The sequence below is a fragment of the Anomaloglossus baeobatrachus genome, chromosome 5 (genome assembly GCF_048569485.1).
Source record: "Anomaloglossus baeobatrachus isolate aAnoBae1 chromosome 5, aAnoBae1.hap1, whole genome shotgun sequence".
Lineage (NCBI taxonomy): Eukaryota > Metazoa > Chordata > Amphibia > Anura > Aromobatidae > Anomaloglossus > Anomaloglossus baeobatrachus.
This window is the reverse complement of record NC_134357.1, coordinates 298,272,372-298,291,152: the sequence shown is the minus strand read 5'-3', so window position 1 is coordinate 298,291,152 and position 18,781 is coordinate 298,272,372. Positions and strand designations below refer to the sequence as shown.

Below are 18,781 nucleotides of genomic sequence, written 5' to 3'. Positions count from 1 at the left end.
GGCAATATTTCACAGAAAATTAACGCTAAAGGACATGTGCACCTTTATTTTTTAAGGTGCACATGTCCCCCCCCCCCGCAGCGCTCTTACCTCCGATCCCCGCAGCGCTGAGATCCGTGGCTTCGTTTTGACCGTCCGCCTCCCGTCCTCCGGTTGCGGCCTACTCGCAGTGATCCAGCGGCGTGACGTCAGCGAGCCGCACGCTCCATTGAAATGAATGGAGGCGCGCTCGCGGACGGGCAGAACGAAGCCACGGATCCCCGCAGCGCTGACATCGGAGGTAAGAGAGCTGCGGGGGGAGGACATGTGCACACTGTGACTGGCTGCACCTTAAAAAATAAAGGTGCACATGTCCTTTAAGTAAAAATAAAGTGTGTATACGCTTATTTTTTTTTATTATAGGCTGCAATTCACTTTTGAAGTCTGCCAAATTGACCATTTTAAAAAAAAAACATTTTTAAAACTTTTGTGACATAATTTTTTTCAGTTGCTGAGGCTCTGATATTAGTTACCAGTATTACAGCAACCTCACCGGAAAACTTGAGTAGCATAACTTTTGAGACAGCCCTTATAGGACGAGGACCATTACATTGTTCAAAAAGTTTGTTTCAATATTTTCGTTATATTTCTTCAAATACGCAGTCGATTTATATTTTTAATTTCTTTGTCGCTCCATTGGGAGACCCAGACAATTGGGTGTATAGCTATTGCCTCTGGAGGCCACACAAAGTATTACACTTAAAAGTGTAAGGCCCCTCCCCTTCTGGCTATACACCCCCAGTGGGATCACTGGCTCACCAGTTTTGTGCTTTGTGCGAAGGAGGCAACACATCCACGCATAGCTCCACTTTTTAGTCAGCAGCAGCTGCTGACTATGTCGGATGGAAGAAAAGAGGACACATATAGTGTCCCCAGCATGCTCCCTTCTCACCCCACTGTATGTCGGAGGTGTTTGTAAGGTTGAGGTACCCATTGCGGGTACGGCGGCAGGAGCCCACATGCTGATTCCTTCCCCATCCCTTTTTACAGGGCTCTGGGTGAAGTGGGATTTACCGGTCTCCAGGCACTGAGACCGTGCTCCATCTACAGCCCCTGGAGAAGATGCTGGATGGAGCGGAGTACATCAGGGACATGGCCCTGCTTCCTCAAGGTACTCTGTGTCCCCGTGCATTTGGCGCTCACACCGCAGCATGCTGGGTGTTGTAGTGCGCCGGGGGACATCAGCGCTGCGGCGCCTGTGCCATGGCCTCATTCAGCTTTGCTGAAGCAGGCTCACTTATGGGAATTGGTCGCGCCGGCCGCTGGGACTGCGGCGCGGCTGGCACTTGTAGTGCGCCGGGGACTTCAGCGCGGCCTGCGCTTTTACGGCGGCCGCGCTGATAACTAGAGTCCCCGGCTTTTGCGGCCTGCTTCCGTTCGTTCCCGCCCCCAGACCTGCCAGTCAGGAGAGGGGCGGGACGCTGGCCACTTCCAGGAATCGGTCGCGCCGGCCGCTGGCAGCGGCGCGGCTGGCACTTGTGGTGCGCCGGGGACTTCAGCGCGGCCCGCGCTTTTACGGCGGCCGCGCTGATAACTAGAGTCCCCGGCTTTTGCGGCCTGCTTCCGTTCGTTCCCGCCCCCAGACCTGCCAGTCAGGAGAGGGGCGGGACGCTGGCCACTTCTATGAATCGGTCGCGCCGGCCGCTGGAACTGCGGCGCGGCTGGCACTTGTGGTGCGCCGGGGACTTCAGCGCGGCCCGCGCTTTTACGGCGGCCGCGCTGTTAACTCGAGTCCCCGGCTTCTGGGCCTAGTCTCCCTTCGTTACCGCCCACAGCCCTGACAGTCAGGGTAGGGGCGTGACGCTGCATAGAGCAGAGCTGAGAGCTGGAGTATGTTTTGCATACTCCACCCCTCTCACTGTGTGCACTGTGAATCCGGATTCCCGCACTTTCTCAGGCACGCCCACGGCTTCCTTCTCTACAAGGACACCGGCAGCCATTAGTGTCAGTTTCTGTACGATACAGAGACAAGTGTGGAAGACCCTGGCATTCTGATAGTCACACAATCGCTGTAACAGGCGTTAAGCAGCACCTGTGGTGCTAACCCCACTAGTGCAGAAGTGCACTTATAGATATGCTTGTACTATATACATTGCACTGTTTGGTCGCACGTTGTATATACCCTCCTGGATTATGCGGAGGAGTTATCAGCATATTCTCTGTGTAAAACAAAGGTGCAGAACCACATGTTTTTCTATACAGCTGGTACAGCATGTACGGCTATACGGCCGGCAGGTACATAGACTCCCATTGTATGCACTAATGGCCAGGGGATGAGGACGGTGTCTGCAGTATTTACTGACAGTTTTTCTGAGACTATGGCTATGATACTAGAAGCCTAGCAGTCCGGACATGTCTCTCACAATATGGGCACTGTTGAATCATTGATCCATGGCCCCCCTCAGTGTGAATAACTAACAGCTCCGGGAATGTCACACGCATCCCAGAGTCACGGCTCTGCACGGACGTCAGTCCCAGACAGCCTAAGTGGGCTCGCTATGAGCGGCCTCGGTTTCATCAGGGTCCTAACAGAAGGACTCGCTGTGTAATGAGGCGGAAGTAGCGGCTCAGGATTCTGATCCTGAGACCGCTCTCAATCTGGATACACCTGATTGTGACGCCATAGTAAATAATCTTATAGCGTCCATCTATAGAATGTGGGTTATTTCTCACAGCTCCTCCAGTGGAGGAGTCAGCTTCACGTATTTTTCTGGACCACTCTGCCTTCAGAGAGGCAGTCCAGGAACACCACGCTTATCCAGATACTCGCTTCTCCAAACGGCTTAGGATACACGTTATCCCTGTCCCCTGACTTGGTCAAGGACTGGACCCAATGTCCCGAGCGGCATCCTCCAATCTCCAGGCTTGTAGCTAGATCCATAGTTGCAGTGGGAGATGGAACTGCAAACTCAAAGATGCCACTGACAGACAGATGGATCTCTGGTCGAAAGCCATCTATGAGGCTGTCGGCGCACCGTTGGCTCCGGCATTCTCTCCCTTGGGGCACTCCAAGCTATTTCAGCTTGTCTTACACAGATTGACACGGTTACACGTACATCTGTGCCGCAGGTGGCATCCTTAACCTCTCAAATGTCTGCATTTGTTTCTTACGCGATTCAGGTTGTCCTGGACTCTGCGAACCGTGCGGCGGTAGCCTCCGCTACTCCGTGTTTTTAAGCAGAGCCTGGTCTGCTCGTTAAGTGAATGGAAGGCAGATTCTGCTTCCAAAAAAGGTTGCCTAACCAGTTGCCTTTTTCTGCTGACCGACTGTTTGGTGAGCGTTGGATGTAACCATCAAACAGTCCAGGGGTAAGGATTCATCCTTTCCTCAGCCCGGACACAACAAACCCCAACAGAGCAAGAGGCAGTCGGGGTTTTCGGCCTTTTCGAGGCTCGGGCAGGTCCCATTTTTCCTCGTCCAATGTGGACTCAAAAGGATCAGAGGAGCTAAGATTCTTAGCGGGCTCAGTCTCGCCCAAAAAAGCGACAGTCTGAAAACCCGCTTCCAAGGCGGCTTCCTCATGACTTGCGGCCTCGGTCGGTAGCAGGCTCTCCCGCCTTGGCGATATTTAGCTGCCATAGGTCAATGACCATTGAGTGTGAGACATTCTGTCTCACGGGTACAGGATAGAGCTCACTTCTCGTCCTCCAACTCGATTCTTCAGAATTTCTCCACCTCCCGGCCGGGCCGCTGCTCTTCTGCAAACAGGGTGCACTCTATAGGCAGAAAGAGTGATGACCCCCGTTCCTCTTCAGGAACAAGGTCACGGTTTTTACCCCAAATTCTTTGCGGTACCTATAACAACGGGCCGTTCCGTCCCGTTCTGGATCTAAAAATGCTCAGCAAGCTCGTGGACACCAGGCGGTTCCGGATGGAATCCCTCCGCCATGTCATCGCCTCAAGGTCCCAAGGATATTTCCTAGCATCATTAGGCATCAAGGATGCTTATCCACACGTGCCGATTGGTCCAGAGCACTAGCGTTTCTACGCTTCGTTATAGGAGACGAACACCCTCTGTTCGTAGCTCTACCTTCCGGCTAGCGACAGTCCAACTGGTCTTCGCCAAGGTCAGGGCAGCAGTAGTCACAGTCCTGCACTCTCAGGGTCACTCTGTGGTCCCGTATTTAGACGATCTACTTGTCAAGGCACTCTCTTAGGAAACATGCCAACACTGCCCGAACGTTGCGCTGGAGACTCTCTAGAGTTTTGGGTGGATCATCAACTTTTTAAAGTCAGATCCGACCCCGACCCTATCGATAACATATCTAGGCATAGAGTTTCTTACTCTCTCAGCGATAGTGAAGCTGCCGCTAGACAAACAGCATTCACTACGGGCTGCAGGCTCTTCTTTAAGAACCAGTCGCACACATTGAGACGCCTCATGCACTTCCTACGTAAGATGGTAGCAATGGAGGCAGTTCCTTTCGCGCAGTTTTACTGCGTCCACTACAATGGGACATTCTCCGCCAATGGGACGAGGAGTCGACGTCCCTCAACAGAGTCGTCGTTCTTTCTCAGGCGGCCAAGGAATCTCTACGGTGGTGGCTTCTTCTCACCTCTTGGTCAAAAAGAAGGTCCTTCCTATCCCCGTCCTGGGCGATAGTTACGACAGACGCGAGTCTATCAGGGTGGGGAGCAGTTTTTCTCCACTACAGCGCGGCTGGAAAGCAAGCATATCCGACTTCAGTCGGACAGCTCCACAGCGGTGGCATACATCAACCACCAAGGAAGAACGCGCAACCGGCAAGCCTTCCAGGAAGTCCGGCAGGTTCTGATGTGGGTGGAAGACACGGCATCCACCATATCCACAATTCACATCCCAAGTGTGGAAACTAGGAAGCTGACTTCCTAAGTCGCTGAGGTGTGGCCGAAAGAGTATGGTCTCCTCACCCGGACGGGTTTCAGGAGATCTGGCGCCGCTGACAGAGGCCGGACGTCGATCTAATGGCGTCACGGCACAACAACAATGTGCCAGCTTCATGGCACGGTTTCACAATCATCGAGCTCTGGCGGCAAACGCCTTAGTTCAGCATTGGTCGCAGTTCCAGCTACCTTAGGTGCCACCTCTGGCATTGTTGCCCAGAGTACTGCGCTAGATCAAGACCGACTGCGGCCGCGCCATCCTCGTCGCTACAAATTGGCCGAGGATGTTGTGGTACTCGGTTCTGTGGTGCCTCACGGTAGGCTAACCGGGGGCACTACCAGACCAATCAGACTGGCTGTCTCAAGGGCCATTCTTCCATTTGAATTCTACGGCCCTCAACCGGATGGTGTGGCATTGAGTCCTGGAACCTAGTGTCGTCAGGATTACCTCAGGACGTGGTTGCCACCATGAGACAGGCTAGCATACCAACGTCCGCCAAGATTGACCACAGGACGTGGAAGATGTTCTTATCTCGGTGCTCGGCGCAGGGTGTTTCTCCCTGGCCGGTTGCATCGTCTATGTTTCCTTCCTTCCTGCAATCTAGGTAGGAAAATGGGTTGTCGCTCAGTTCCCTTTAGGGACAAGTCTCAGCGCTATCTGTATTTTTTCAGAAACGACGACTTCCTCAGGTACGCACGTTCCTACGGGGAGTTTGTCTTCTCAGCACTCCGTACAAGCGGCCGTTAGAGCCCTGAGATCTGAACAAGGTTCTAATTGCTCTCCAGATGCCGCCTTTCGAGCCTTTGAAGGATGTCTCCCTTCCCGTTTTTCACGGGAAGTGGCCTTCTAGTAACGGTCTCGTCTCTTAGGAGAGTTTCCGAGCTAGCAACGCTCTCATACAAACTCCCTTCCTGGTCCTTCACCAGGACAGGGTAGTTCTGCGTCCGGTTCCGGAATTTCTCCCTAAGGTGGTATCCCATTTTCATATCAATCAGGATATCACCTCACCTTCTTTGTGTCCTCGTCCAGTCCATCAATTTCAGAAAGATTTGCATCTGTTGGTTCTGGTGAGAGCACTCAGGTTCTACTTCCCGCATGGCGCTCCTGCGCCACCCGGATGCACTCTTTGTCCTTGTCGCTGGTCGGCGTAAACAGTCGCAAGCTTCCAGATCCACCCTTGCTCGGGGGCTCGAGGAACCAATTCTTGAAACCTACAGTTCTACTGGGCTTCTGGTTCTCTCAAGGCCGAAGGCCCATTCTACCAGAGCCGTGGGTGCATCCTGGGCATTACGGCACCAGGCTACGGCTCAGCAGGTGTGTCAGGCACCCACCTGGTCGAGTCTACTTACTTTTACCAAGCATTATCAGATGCATACTTACGCTTCGGCAGACGCCAGCCTAGGTAGATAAGTCATTCAGGCGGCGGTTGGCCACCTGTAGGAGAGGGCCGTTTGACGGCCCTATCATGAGGTATTCTTTTACCCACCCAGGGATTGCTTTTGGACATCCCAATTGTCTGGGTCTCCCAATGGAGCGACAAAGAAGAAGGGAATTTTGTTTACTTACCGTAAATTCCTTTTCTTCTAGCTCCAATTGGGAGACCCAGCACCCGCCCTGTTTTCTCGGGGTTTTTCTGTTTTTTCGGGTACACATGTTGTTCATGTGGTATGGTTCAGTTCTCCGATGTTTCCTCGGATTGAATTGGTCTTTAAACCAGTTATTGGCTTTCCTCCTTCTTGCTTTGGCACTAAAACTGGTGAGCCAGTGATCCCACTGGGGGTGTATAGCCAGAAGGGGAGGGGCCTTACACTTTTAAGTGTAATACTTTGTGTGGCCTCCAGAGGCAATAGCTATACACCCAATTGTCTGGGTCTCCCAATTGGAGCTAGAAGAAAAGGAATTTACGGTAAGTAAACAAAATTCCCTTCTTCTGTGCTTTCAGGGTCAAATATGGCTTGTGCTGCACGTGACAATCAATATCTGGGTACAACTTCAACAAAGCAGCCCCAAAAAAAACTTTGCGTGCAACAAAGTGTAGAGAAATTCATCTTAAAGATTACGACGAGCCAGAAAGAACATTTTGATGAATTAATTGCTAAATTCATATTTGCAACCAATTCTTCTTTCCGACTAGTTGAGCACCCATTGTTTGTACAAATGATCGAAGGAATTGGACCAGGCTACAAACCACCAAGTAGATTTGATATCTCAGGAAAACATCTTCAGGCTGTATACGACATAGAAAGAGCGGCTTGTACAAAATATTTGAAAGACAAGGTTGTTAACATGAGCTTGGATGGTTGGAGCAACATCCACAACGACCCCATAATTTGCACTTGTGTCACAACAGAAGATGGTGAAACTTACCTTACAGACACAATCGACACATCTGGAAATTCACATACTGCTGAATATTTACTTGAAATTGCTAAGAACTCAATTCACCAATGCCAAGAACAGTTTGGATGTAAAGTAAGGAGCTTAGTTACTGATAACGCAAGCAATGTGGCAAAAATGCGAGCGGAACTGGCACAGGATGACACAAATGTCATTACATACGGTTGTTCTGCCCATTTGTTGCATCTTTTGGCAAAAGACCTGCATATTTTGGGTGTCAAGGAACATGTTGTAGAAATTGTTAAATATTTCCGCAATAATCATTTTGCACATGCAACCTACAAGGAAATGGGAGGACTGAAGTTGGTTCTACCACAAGATGTTAGATGGAATACCTTGGCTGACTGCTTGGAACTGTTTATTAACAACTGGTCAAAATTACTGTCCATTTGCGAAACACATCGGGATAAAATTGATGCTAATATACGAAGCAAAGTATTAAATCTTGGTGTGAAGAGAAATGCCGAGGACCTTTTGGAAAGGTTAAAGCCAATATCGATTGCGTTGGATAAAATGCAGAAAGATACTGCAACCATAGCTGATGCCACAGAAGTTTGGAAAGATTTAGAAGGTTCTCTAGATCTCTTGAACCTCTCAAACAATGTAAAGGTTGCAATACAGCACCGCAAGGACCAAGCATTAAAAGAAGAACACTATTTAGCCAATATCTTGCATCCCATCTACAGAGGGAAAAAATTATCTGCGGCGGAAATCAACTCTGCAATGGAGTGGCTCGCCAATACTAACCATGACATTGTGGCAACTGTGCTGAAATTGAAGTGTGAATCTGCACCATTTCAAAAATACATGTTTGCAGATAACGTCGTTAATGAACTAAAACCACTGGACTGGTGGAAGTCGCAATCACTTGTTCTTCCAGCAAAGATAATAAATCTAGCTACTCAGCTACTGACTGCATCGGCTTCATCCGCAGGAGTAGAGAGATTGTTTTCTTCATTTGGTTTTGTGCACACAACAGTCCGAAACCGCTTAGGAACTGCTAAAGCAGGACAACTGGTTTTCCTATTAAAAGTCCTAAATAAACAGTAGGCTTAAAGGACTGATGTATTCACTGAAGATGTTTGCTTACTTCAAACGTTAGAGATAGGCTATTGTTAAAAAGTACTTACTCTCTGTAGTTCAATTCTGAGTGTTTAATAGTGCAAATAAAAATTATTAGGTTTCATAATCAACTGTTTTAATATTTTTATTTGTGTAAAACAATTAGATTTGCAAAAAGACAAAGTTTTGCTTGTGTACAACTTGATTTAAATCATTTGATTTAAATCAGATTTTTTAATCAAAAAAATCTGATTTAAATCAAAAAAATCTGATTTTTTTGATTTTTTTTAAAAAAATCAAGATTTTTATCCACCCTGTCTCTGTATTTTTTCAGAAGCGCCTAGCAAGACTACCTCAGGTACGCACGTTCCTGCAGGGGGTTTGCCGCTTAGTCCTTCCTTACAAACGACTGTTAGAACCCTGTGATTTGAACAGGGTGCTGATGGTTCTGCAGAAACCACCATTCGAGCCTATGAGGGATTTTTCTCTCTCACGCCTTTCGCAGAAAGTGGTTTTCCTAGGAGCAGTCACTTCACTTCGGAGAGTGTCTGTCGGGGCAGCATTGTCGTGAAAAGTCCCCTTCCCGGTGTCTCACCAGGTCAAGGGGTTCTGCGTCCGGTTCCGGAATTTCTCCCTAAGGTGGAATCCCCCCTTTCATCTCAATCAGGGTATCCGTACCCTCTGTTTGTCTTCATCCAGTTCACCAATGTGAAAAGGATTTGCACTTGATTAGATCTGGTGAGAGCACTCAGACTCTTCATCGATCGTACGGCGTCCCTGCGCCGCTCGGAAGCACTCTTGTCCTTGTCGCTAGCCAGCGTAAAGGGTTACAGGCTTCCAAATCAAGACTGGCTCGGTGGTTCAAGGAACCAATTCTCTAGCTTATCGTTCTGCTGGGCTTACGGTTCCCTCAGGGCTGAAGGTCCATTCTACCAGAGCGGTGGATGCGTCCTGGGCTTGAGGCACCAGGCTACGGCTCAGCTTGTGTGTCAGGCGGATACCTGGTCCAGCCTCCACACTTTCACGAAACACTGTCAGGTGCATGCCTATGCTTCGGCGGATGCCAGCATAGGCAGACGAGTCCTTCAGGCGGCGGTTGCCCACCTGTAGAAAGGGGCCGTTTTACGGCTCTATTACGAGGTATTATTTTACCCACCCAGGGATTGCTTTTGGACATCCCAATTGTCTGGGTCTCCCAATAGAGCGACAAAGAAGAAGGGAATTTTGTTTACTTACCGTAAATTCCTTTTCTTCTAGCTCTAATTGGGAGACCCAGCACCCGCCCCTGTTTTTTTGTATACACATGTTGTTCATGTTGAATGGTTTCAGTTCTCCGATATTCCTTCGGATTGAATTTGTTTAAACCAGTTTATTGGCTTTCCTCCTTCTTGCTTTTGCACTAAAACTGAGGAGCCCGTGATCCCACGGGGGGTGTATAGGCAGAAGGGGAGGGGCCTTACACTTTTAAGTGTAATACTTTGTGTGGCCTCCGGAGGCAGTAGCTATACACCCAATTGTCTGGGTCTCCCAATTAGAGCTAGAAGAAAAGGAATTTACGGTAAGTAAACAAAATTCCCTTCTTTCAATACATTTGTATTGGTTCATAGTGAACGTGTATAAAATCGGACAGGTCGATGTTCATTGCCTCTGTCATCAGTCTGTGTGATGGTAAAAGGAGATGGCGGAGGTTGAGTGACTGAATTTACAGGCCCTGTTTATGTTCTTGAGTACATGGGGATGACACAAAGCATTATAGGCAGGGCCTAACTGCGTCTATTCGGCTTTTACTGTGTAGTTAACTAGTTTATTGTCCATTCAAAGCAGCTAATTCAGGCAGACAGATGTTTTACTTGAAGCTTCTGAGTCACATTATACAATGTATAGGGCAAGCTAACTATGACCCGTGTTGGTGGTGTTTGTCTCTTAAGAGTTAGATTGAGATTTGGATACCCACAGACGACACGGCTCAAGTACGATGCACCCTTTATAGCTGTGGCAATGCTGATGGGAATGTTACTTCTTAATTACTGTTTAGCGTTGGATATCTCAAAAACTCACAGAAATGTTTGTATGCCACATTACTATATCTTCTCCATTATAAATCCATCAGTTGCATGATGGATCAAGCACTTCTATGCAGTTTCTGTTATAAACAGATATGACCCTAGAATTGTCCTAGAGAGAAATTGTAAAATTCATAAAAGTCAGGGACATGGCCGTCTCCCACTTGAAACATATGGGATTAATAATAACTGGGGAAGAAAGAGGGAGAAATTACACTTAAAGCTTTCATTGAAGTGGGACCTCCCGTTGTGGACAGGTAATTCAGCTCGTTATCTGCTGGGAAACAGACACAAGGTTTGGGGTCTTTATATTCAGAGGCAGAGAAATACTCCTTCAAAAGAAACAGCTTCCTCTGATCAAAGCAGGATTATAGATTTTTTTGGGGCGCCTGTGGTCAGTGACGAATATTGGGGCTTCAACACCGCGAACCCGAGGGGGAAAGCATGCATTTTTTTTTTTTTTTTTATTGTGCAATCAGTGCATCATCCCAAATTAATATTGGTTATATGGATGATGCTATCATGCCATGTTTCATCTCTATAGAAAGGCAGCATTGTGATAAAAAACATGACCATGATATCTTCCACCTTGGACCTCCAGGGGTGAAAATATCCTGAAAGTTGGGGATCTCATAATTTTCTAGAGACTGATGCCACATCCCATGACCAGCCCTGTTATGAATCGTCATAGGGGGCTAGCTAAGCTTTAGTTGTGTTAAAGCAAATGCCAAATTATGATCCTTGTTCAATCTGGAAGATACAGTTCTGTGTAGGGTTGTCCCATATTTCTACTGGAGCGCTTACCAAAAGATAATTGTTCCACCTCGGCAACCACAAGTCAAGTCCATTACTTTTGTTTATCCTTTTTATTTTATGCAACTGTGTATACTGTATTGTTTTGTCCCCTTTGGAACATTTTTTTATAAACTCTGCCTTTTTTAGATTAAATATATCAAAATTTAATAGCTGTGTTCCTCTTGCTCTATAAACTGCATCCCTGAAGCCATACGCTCCCTTTACCAGATGTCCAATTGACCTGTGGTGGTGGTGGCAGCTTGAAGTTTTTCTTGGGTTATTGTGGAGCTTTGCAGTGACCTTACCGAAGTATATACTGTATATATTCCATGCATTGGAATCGATGGTATATATTCTATACTCTCGCTGAGTTTCTCTAATAGCGAATGCAGCCATCACCTTGTCCATGACTCGTCAGTCAATTGCGTATGTGGTGTGCTGTTCGTGACAAACAGTGACTGTGGTGGGATATCTGCGTGATCGTCTGGGCTGTGTTCATGCCAATGATGAATATTGAAACCATAATGTACATGTGGCCACTTGGCATCTTTTTTGACATAACTGGAAAAATCTAAATGGCAAGATATTTATACAAGTAATTAATGTATGATTAGTTGGCACTACTAATATCCCCAAAGTCCAATTATTTCTTGGGGTTTTTTTTAGCGTTAGACCATTTAGATAGTTAATATAGACTTCCTGAGTACGATAATAAATGCATACAGTAGGTTCTTAGACTGAATATTAAATGGCATGTCAAGGCAAAAATATTGGTGACACATCCTGAGGCTAGGTCATAAATATCAGATTGGTAGGAGTCCAACACTCGGCACCTCTACAGTTCAGCTGTTATGAGCACAGACAACATCTGGATGTAAACACTCAACAGCACAGCTCCATACACTGTACTGGAGATCAGCTCCTAGCTTGCGAAAATTAATAACAGCTGATCTGTGGAAGTAGGGGTTGTTAGACCCTCTCCAATCTAATCTCAATGATCGATCCTAAGGATAGGTTATCAATACATTATGTTTTTAAGAAAGTCTTTCCAACACCTTCGTAAAACTAAATTATTCTTTATTGTTAATCATGATAAAATATGGCACAGTGGTCCACATGAGCTTATGCATTTCAAGAATTTATACCTGGACAACCCCTGTAATACAATTTGTGTTTAAATATGGTGTTTTTGTAGATGTTGGTATATACATAGTATGGGGAATGATGTTTAAAGGGAATCTGTCAGACTATTTTTGCTACCTCATCTGAGAACAGCATGACGTAGGCAAAGAGACTGTGAATTCAATGATGTATCACTTCGATTACTAGGTACAGTGGTTCTGACAGAGTTTTTAGGTTTAGCATGCAGCAAAGCTGAGAAAACTAACCCTTCCTGTACCAGGCTCTCTGTGTACAATGTCTATATTCATCGAGCTACTAATCACAGCAGAGGATGTGTCAAACTATTAGGCTTGCACCAATGTAGTCCGAGCAATGATAATCTGTCTGTCACACACGAACACTAATATACACACACACACACACACACACACACACACACACACACACAGCAGATCACTGACACTCATTACATGCAGCGTTAGAGAATACTTCCGGCCGATGGGAGGAGGTCACGTGTCCGGCCCGCAGGTCCTGTAAGCAAGCATTGCGGCAGGTCCTTGCGCTCCACCGCACAGCCTGTCAGGATTCTGCCAGCCAGAAGAAATTGGTGTCGCTGGATGTGGTGAGTATGTGTGTGATGCGATGTGTGTGTGATCCGATGTTTGAGTGCGTTATCTGATTGTGTGTGTGTGTGTGTGATCTGATGAGTGATTGTGTGTGTGTGTGATCCGATGTATGTATGTGTGTGCGGGGCTACGATCACTGCAGGTCCTCTGCTCGGCGTCTGGAGAGTATGATTATAGGGTGCCCGCTGTGTATAATGAAGTGCCCTGCAGTATCTGTATCTTTTTTTAGCTGCATGGACATTTCATTATTGAACTGCGACTAGGGCTTATTTTCGGAGTAGGGCTTATATTTAAGCCTTGCTCCGAAAATGCTGAAAATCCCTGCTAGGGCTTATTTTTGGGGGAGGTCTTATTTTTGGAAAAACACGGTTTATGGTCAAGTATTTTTGAAAAATGCATTGCCTTATTAATTGTGTTCTGTACTATACCCCAGAGCTATATTCTGAATTCTCTTAGCTTCAGAGGACAAATGTCCTAGATTGATTTTGCTGCTGCCTTCCCTCAAACCCTACTGATTTTAGAGCTAGCATTTTGGCAGTCATCCTGATTCCTGCAGCGTTTATACATATATATGTATGTTTATATACTTACCTACCACAGTCTTCTCCAGTATTCAGCGCTGTTCTACTTCTCTTCTCAGTGACGACACTACAATTCAGACTATCCAGCTCACTCTATGTTCTATAGTCTCTTTTACAATGTAAGTCTATGGATCCTTGTTTTGACATTATAGACTTACATTGTAAAACGCACTTCTAGATCACTCAGGGCACAGTGTGACTCGGAGTCTGCAGAGGAGGAGACGTCACTGAGAAGAGGAGCAGAATACCACTGAGTACCGGAGAAGACTGTGGTAGGGATTTTAACATACACACACTATACTAGATTTATTAAAATAAAATTTAAAGGGTTATTCCCATCTCTAAGATTCCTGTCTCAATATGCAGTAGTAGTAGTAGCAGCACCCGCTTACCTCATATTACCTATATATTACTTATATTGTGAGTTAGTTGCTCATGGTCGTAACGATGCTGCTAAGCTACACATGAGGTAAAAGACATAGCTAATCAGGAGAACTATACTATTTTTGTAATTGGAGGTATTATTATTATTATTATTATTAATTATTATTAATAATTAATAAATATTATTATTACACATACATATAGGGATAGGATCTTGGAGATGGAAATAGCCCTTTAATGACAAATCTTCTTTTTTTTTTTTTATTCTAGGGTAATATAACAATAGTACTGTCTTCACCGATCACATACATTAGCTATTAATATTGGCAGTATGTAAAATACGTATCACTACTATAGAAGGAGCAAAACATCTGAACTTTTAGCACCAAAGCTAAGTGTCTCTCATGGTTCTTGACCGTTTTTAACAGTTTTAAATCTTATTTTCTTGGTAGCATCTATTTTCTTCCTTTAAGTGTTTTGCCTTCTTCCCCTCTGCAGACATGCGCTACCCCTCTTTACATCCCTCCTGAATGTGGTTTGTGCATATGACCCTGTCGGCTATGGGATTCCTTACAACCACTTGCTTTTCTGGGATTCGCGTGAACCACTGGTTGAGGTCTCTGCCCAGCTGCTCATTGTCACATTGGATTCGGACCCCGCCAATACATCTAGCCCCAGCATGGATGGGACTACCACTAGCACTGCCATGGACGAGGGTGATGTATGTTACCGCAATATGCCATGCTTTTATTTCCCTGACTCCTGCCTTCAAACTAATGCTGTTCATCGTTCTCTTACAGAGCCCAGCACCAGACAATCTATTTGTGAATTATCTGTCACGAATCCACAGAGAGGAGGTAAGAGGGTGTTACATTCTGGAATGGGGTTCATAGTATAGATTTACTTAGATATCTCCACGATCAACTGGAGTTTGCTTAATTTTAGGCTCATGTAGCCATGTTTAGGTCATCAGTATCAGATAATTGGGGGTCAGACACCACCAAGATTAGCAATTCTTGCTGCCAGTGGCAGCTGGATGCTCGCAGTTGAGAGGAGCTGAACAGCACACCTCCATCAGCTATATAGTGGCCACAGCCGGGTACTGTTGATTCATTCATAATCATCCAAATAGGGGCAGGTCTGTAGTACATGGCCTTGTCCACTGCAAAGTTGATTGAGCTGTACTGTATTTAGAACAAGTGAAGTTCAGACCGCTCTGACCAAGACTAAAGGCTTTGCCCGAAACGCGTAGACTGGTCTGTCTATACTGTCTATGCTTTATTTTATCATGTAAACCGATTCAATAAAGGTGTGATTTTTATTTGCGGATGCCGGACACAAATCTTTTTAGCCTTATCCTTGATTGAGCTGTGCTGTTCAGCTTCACAACTGCTAACATCCAGCTGCCACCGGCACCAAGAATTGCTGATTGGTGAGGTTGCCTATACATAGGATATTTCGTCAATATAAAAGTAATTGAGAAACCCTTTAATGGTTAACTATGTGGGTATATTTGCAGAATACAGGCTCCTTGACCTTGTAGAAAGTAGTAAAGGAGGTGGAGAGAATCACTTATATATGCATTTTGTGCCTCTCTCTGGATTTCCCCAAAATATGAAATGATGATCCACATTCGCCTGATTGGTGACGTCCCACATAAGAAGTATTTAAAGAACCACTCCAGCTTTTTTTTTTGTTTTTTAGCATTTTAGTGGCGCTTTAAATGTAAATCAACTGTATTACACTTGTGGTGGCGTCATAGTTTTTGGCGCCACTTTAGTCCCACAGCGCCATCTTGTGTCCGTGACTTTTGACTGGCTGGAAGTCAGAAGTTATGTCACAAGCGCTCAACATAACTCCTTGAGAATCTGAATGAAATTTTCATAGAGATGCGTTGAGTTGTGACCTTTAAGGCCGCTTTACACGCTGCAATCTCGCTAGCAAGATCGCTATCGTGCGTATCTGCCCCCATCGTTTGTGCGTCATGGGCAAATCGCTGCCCATGGCGCACAAAATCACGCGGACCTGTCACACTACTTACCTGCCTAGCGACGTCGCTGTGACCGGCGAACCGCCTCCTTTCTAAGGGGGTGGTTAGTTCGGCGTCACTAAGCGGCCGCCCAAATGAAGCGGAGGGTTGGAGATGAGCGGGAAGAACATCCCGCCCACCTCCTTCCTTCCTCATTGCCGGCGGCTGCAGGTAAGTTGAGGTTCCTCATTCCTGCGGTGTCACACATAGCGATGTGTGCTGCCGCAGGAACGACGAACAACATCGTACCTGCAGCAGCAACGATAATTGGGAATAGGGGGGCATGTCACAGATTAGCGATTTTTGCACGTGTTTGCAACGATTTTCGATCGCACGTAGGTGTCACACGCAACGACATCGCTAACGCGGCCGGATGTGCGTCACAAATTCCGTGACCCCAACGAGATCGCTTTAGCGATGTCGCAGCGTGTAAAGCGGCCTTTAATGTGCTCCATGAAACACTGAAACAGCCCGCAGGTCACAAATCACCAGAGATTGATGGTGAAGGATGAAGATGGTGGCAGGTGATTATAAAAACGGAGGCCGGGGCCTCAGATTTATAGCACCACTCAAGCGCTGAAGTAAAAAAAAAAACAAAAACGTTCGAGTGCTTTAAATATTAATATGGCCCTTGGAAGCAGTTTAACAATTTTGCCCTAAAAATTGATACTGATTTGTGTCTTTATTATTAATGCCTAGGACTTCCAGTTCATCTTGAAGGGTCTTGCCCGCCTGCTCCTTAATCCACTCACTCAGACATACCTACCAAATTCTACCAAGAAGATCCAATTTCATCAGGAACTGCTGGTTCTCTTCTGGAAACTGTGTGATTTTAACAAGGTGAGGATTCATTCTTATTGTCTTTAGATTCAGTCTGAGACTGTAGTTAGTGAGTTGGGGGCCAGGACATTTTGCCTCTTTCAATTTTCAGGTTTTTTTTTTCACACAAATAGTTTTAAGAGCTCCAAGACATCATATTCACGTATTTACTTAGGAGACAAGTAATTCAAAAGAAAATGGTGTTTTTGATAGGCCCAAAGGAGGTGAAGCAGAAAATCAACAAATCCTATTAAATATGAATAAAGCTTGGTAGCAAAAAATAAGGTATAATACACAGTAAGTCCAAAAAACTGATATAAAACAAGGGTACAGAAGTGTATGTATGTGTGAGTGTATATGTATGTATGTGTACACGGATGACGTGTGTGTATATATGTATGCGTGTATATACAGTCATATGAAAAAGTTTGGGCACCCCTATTAATGTTAACCTTTTTTCTTTATAACAATTTGCGTTTTTGCAACAGCTATTTCAGTTTCATATATCTAATAACTGATGGACTGAGTAATATTTTTGGATTGAAATGAGGTTTATTGTACTAACAGAAAATGTGCAATCCGCATTTAAACAAAATTTGACCGGTGCAAAAGTATGGGCACCCTTATCAATTTCTTGATTTGAACACTCCTAACTACTTTTTACTGACTTACTAAAGCACTAAATTGGTTTTGTAACCTCATTGAGCTTTGAACGTCATAGGCAGGTGTATCCAATCATGAGAAAAGGTATTTAAGGTGGCCACTTGCAAGTTGTTCTCCTATTTGAATCTCCTATGAACAGTGGCATCATGGGCTCCTCAAAACAACTCTCAAATCATCTGAAAACAAAGATTATTCAACATAGTTGTTCAGGGGAAGGATACAAAAAGTTGTCTCAGAGATTTAAACTGTCAGTTTCCACTGTGAGGAACATAGTAAGGAAATGGAAGAACACAGGTACAGTTCTTGTTAAGCCCAGAAGTGGCAGGCCAAGAAAAATATCAGAAAGGCAGAGAAGAAGAATGGTGAGAACAGTCAAGGACAATCCACAGACCACCTCCAAAGACCTGCAGCTTCATCTTGCTGCAGATGGTGTCAATGTGCATCGGTCAACAATACAGCGAACGTTGTACAAGGAGAAGCTGTATGGGAGAGTGATGCGAAAGAAGCCGTTTCTGCAAGCACGCCACATACAGAGTCACCTGAGGTATGCAAATTGGACAAGCCAGTTACATTTTGGAAGAAGGTCCTGTGGACTGATGCAACAAAGATTGAGTTGTTTGGTCATACAAAAAGGCGTTCTGCAAAAAAACACGGCATTCCAAGAAAAGCACTTGCTACCCACAGTAAAATTTGGTGGAGGTTCCATCATGCTTTGGGGCTGTGTGACCGATGCCGGCACCGGGAATCTTCTTAAAGATGAGGGTCGCATGGATTCAACTCAGTATCAGCAGATTCTTGACAATAATGTGCAAGAATCAGTGACGAAGTTGAAGTTATGCAGGGGATGGATATTTCAGCAAGACAATGATCCAAAACACCGCTCCAAATCTACTCAGGCATTCATGCAGAGGAACATTTACAATGTTCTGGAATGGCCATCCCAGTCCCCAGACCTGAATATCATTGAAAATCTGTGGGATGATTTGAGGCGTGCTGTCCATGCTCGGTGACCATCAAACTTAACTGAACTGGAATTGTTTTGTAAACAGGAATGGTCAAATATACCTTCATCCAGGATCCAGGAACTCATTAAAAGCTACAGGAAGTGACTAGAGGCTGTTATTTTTGCAAAAGGAGGATCTACAAAATATTAATGTCACTTTTATGTTGAGGTGCCCATACTTTTGCACCGGTCAAATTTTGTTTAAATGCTAATTGCACATTTTCTGTTAGTACAATAAACCTCATTTCAATCCAGAAATATTACTCAGTCCATCAGTTATTAGATATATGAAACTGAAATAGCTGTTGCAAAAACCCAAATTGTTATAAAGAA

The 18,781-nt window shown here is 45.5% G+C and overlaps 1 protein-coding gene across 1 annotated transcript in view; it reads left to right on the top strand.

The window, feature by feature from the left end:
- The window catches only part of HID1 (HID1 domain containing), a 126,357-nt gene that overhangs the window by 39,077 nt on the left and 68,499 nt on the right, over positions 1–18,781 (top strand). The window contains exons 7-9 of the mRNA XM_075349631.1: positions 14,433–14,655; positions 14,735–14,791; positions 16,663–16,803. Coding sequence (XP_075205746.1) covers positions 14,433–14,655; positions 14,735–14,791; positions 16,663–16,803 — 421 coding nt within the window. The remainder of the gene's footprint in view (positions 1–14,432; positions 14,656–14,734; positions 14,792–16,662; positions 16,804–18,781) is intronic.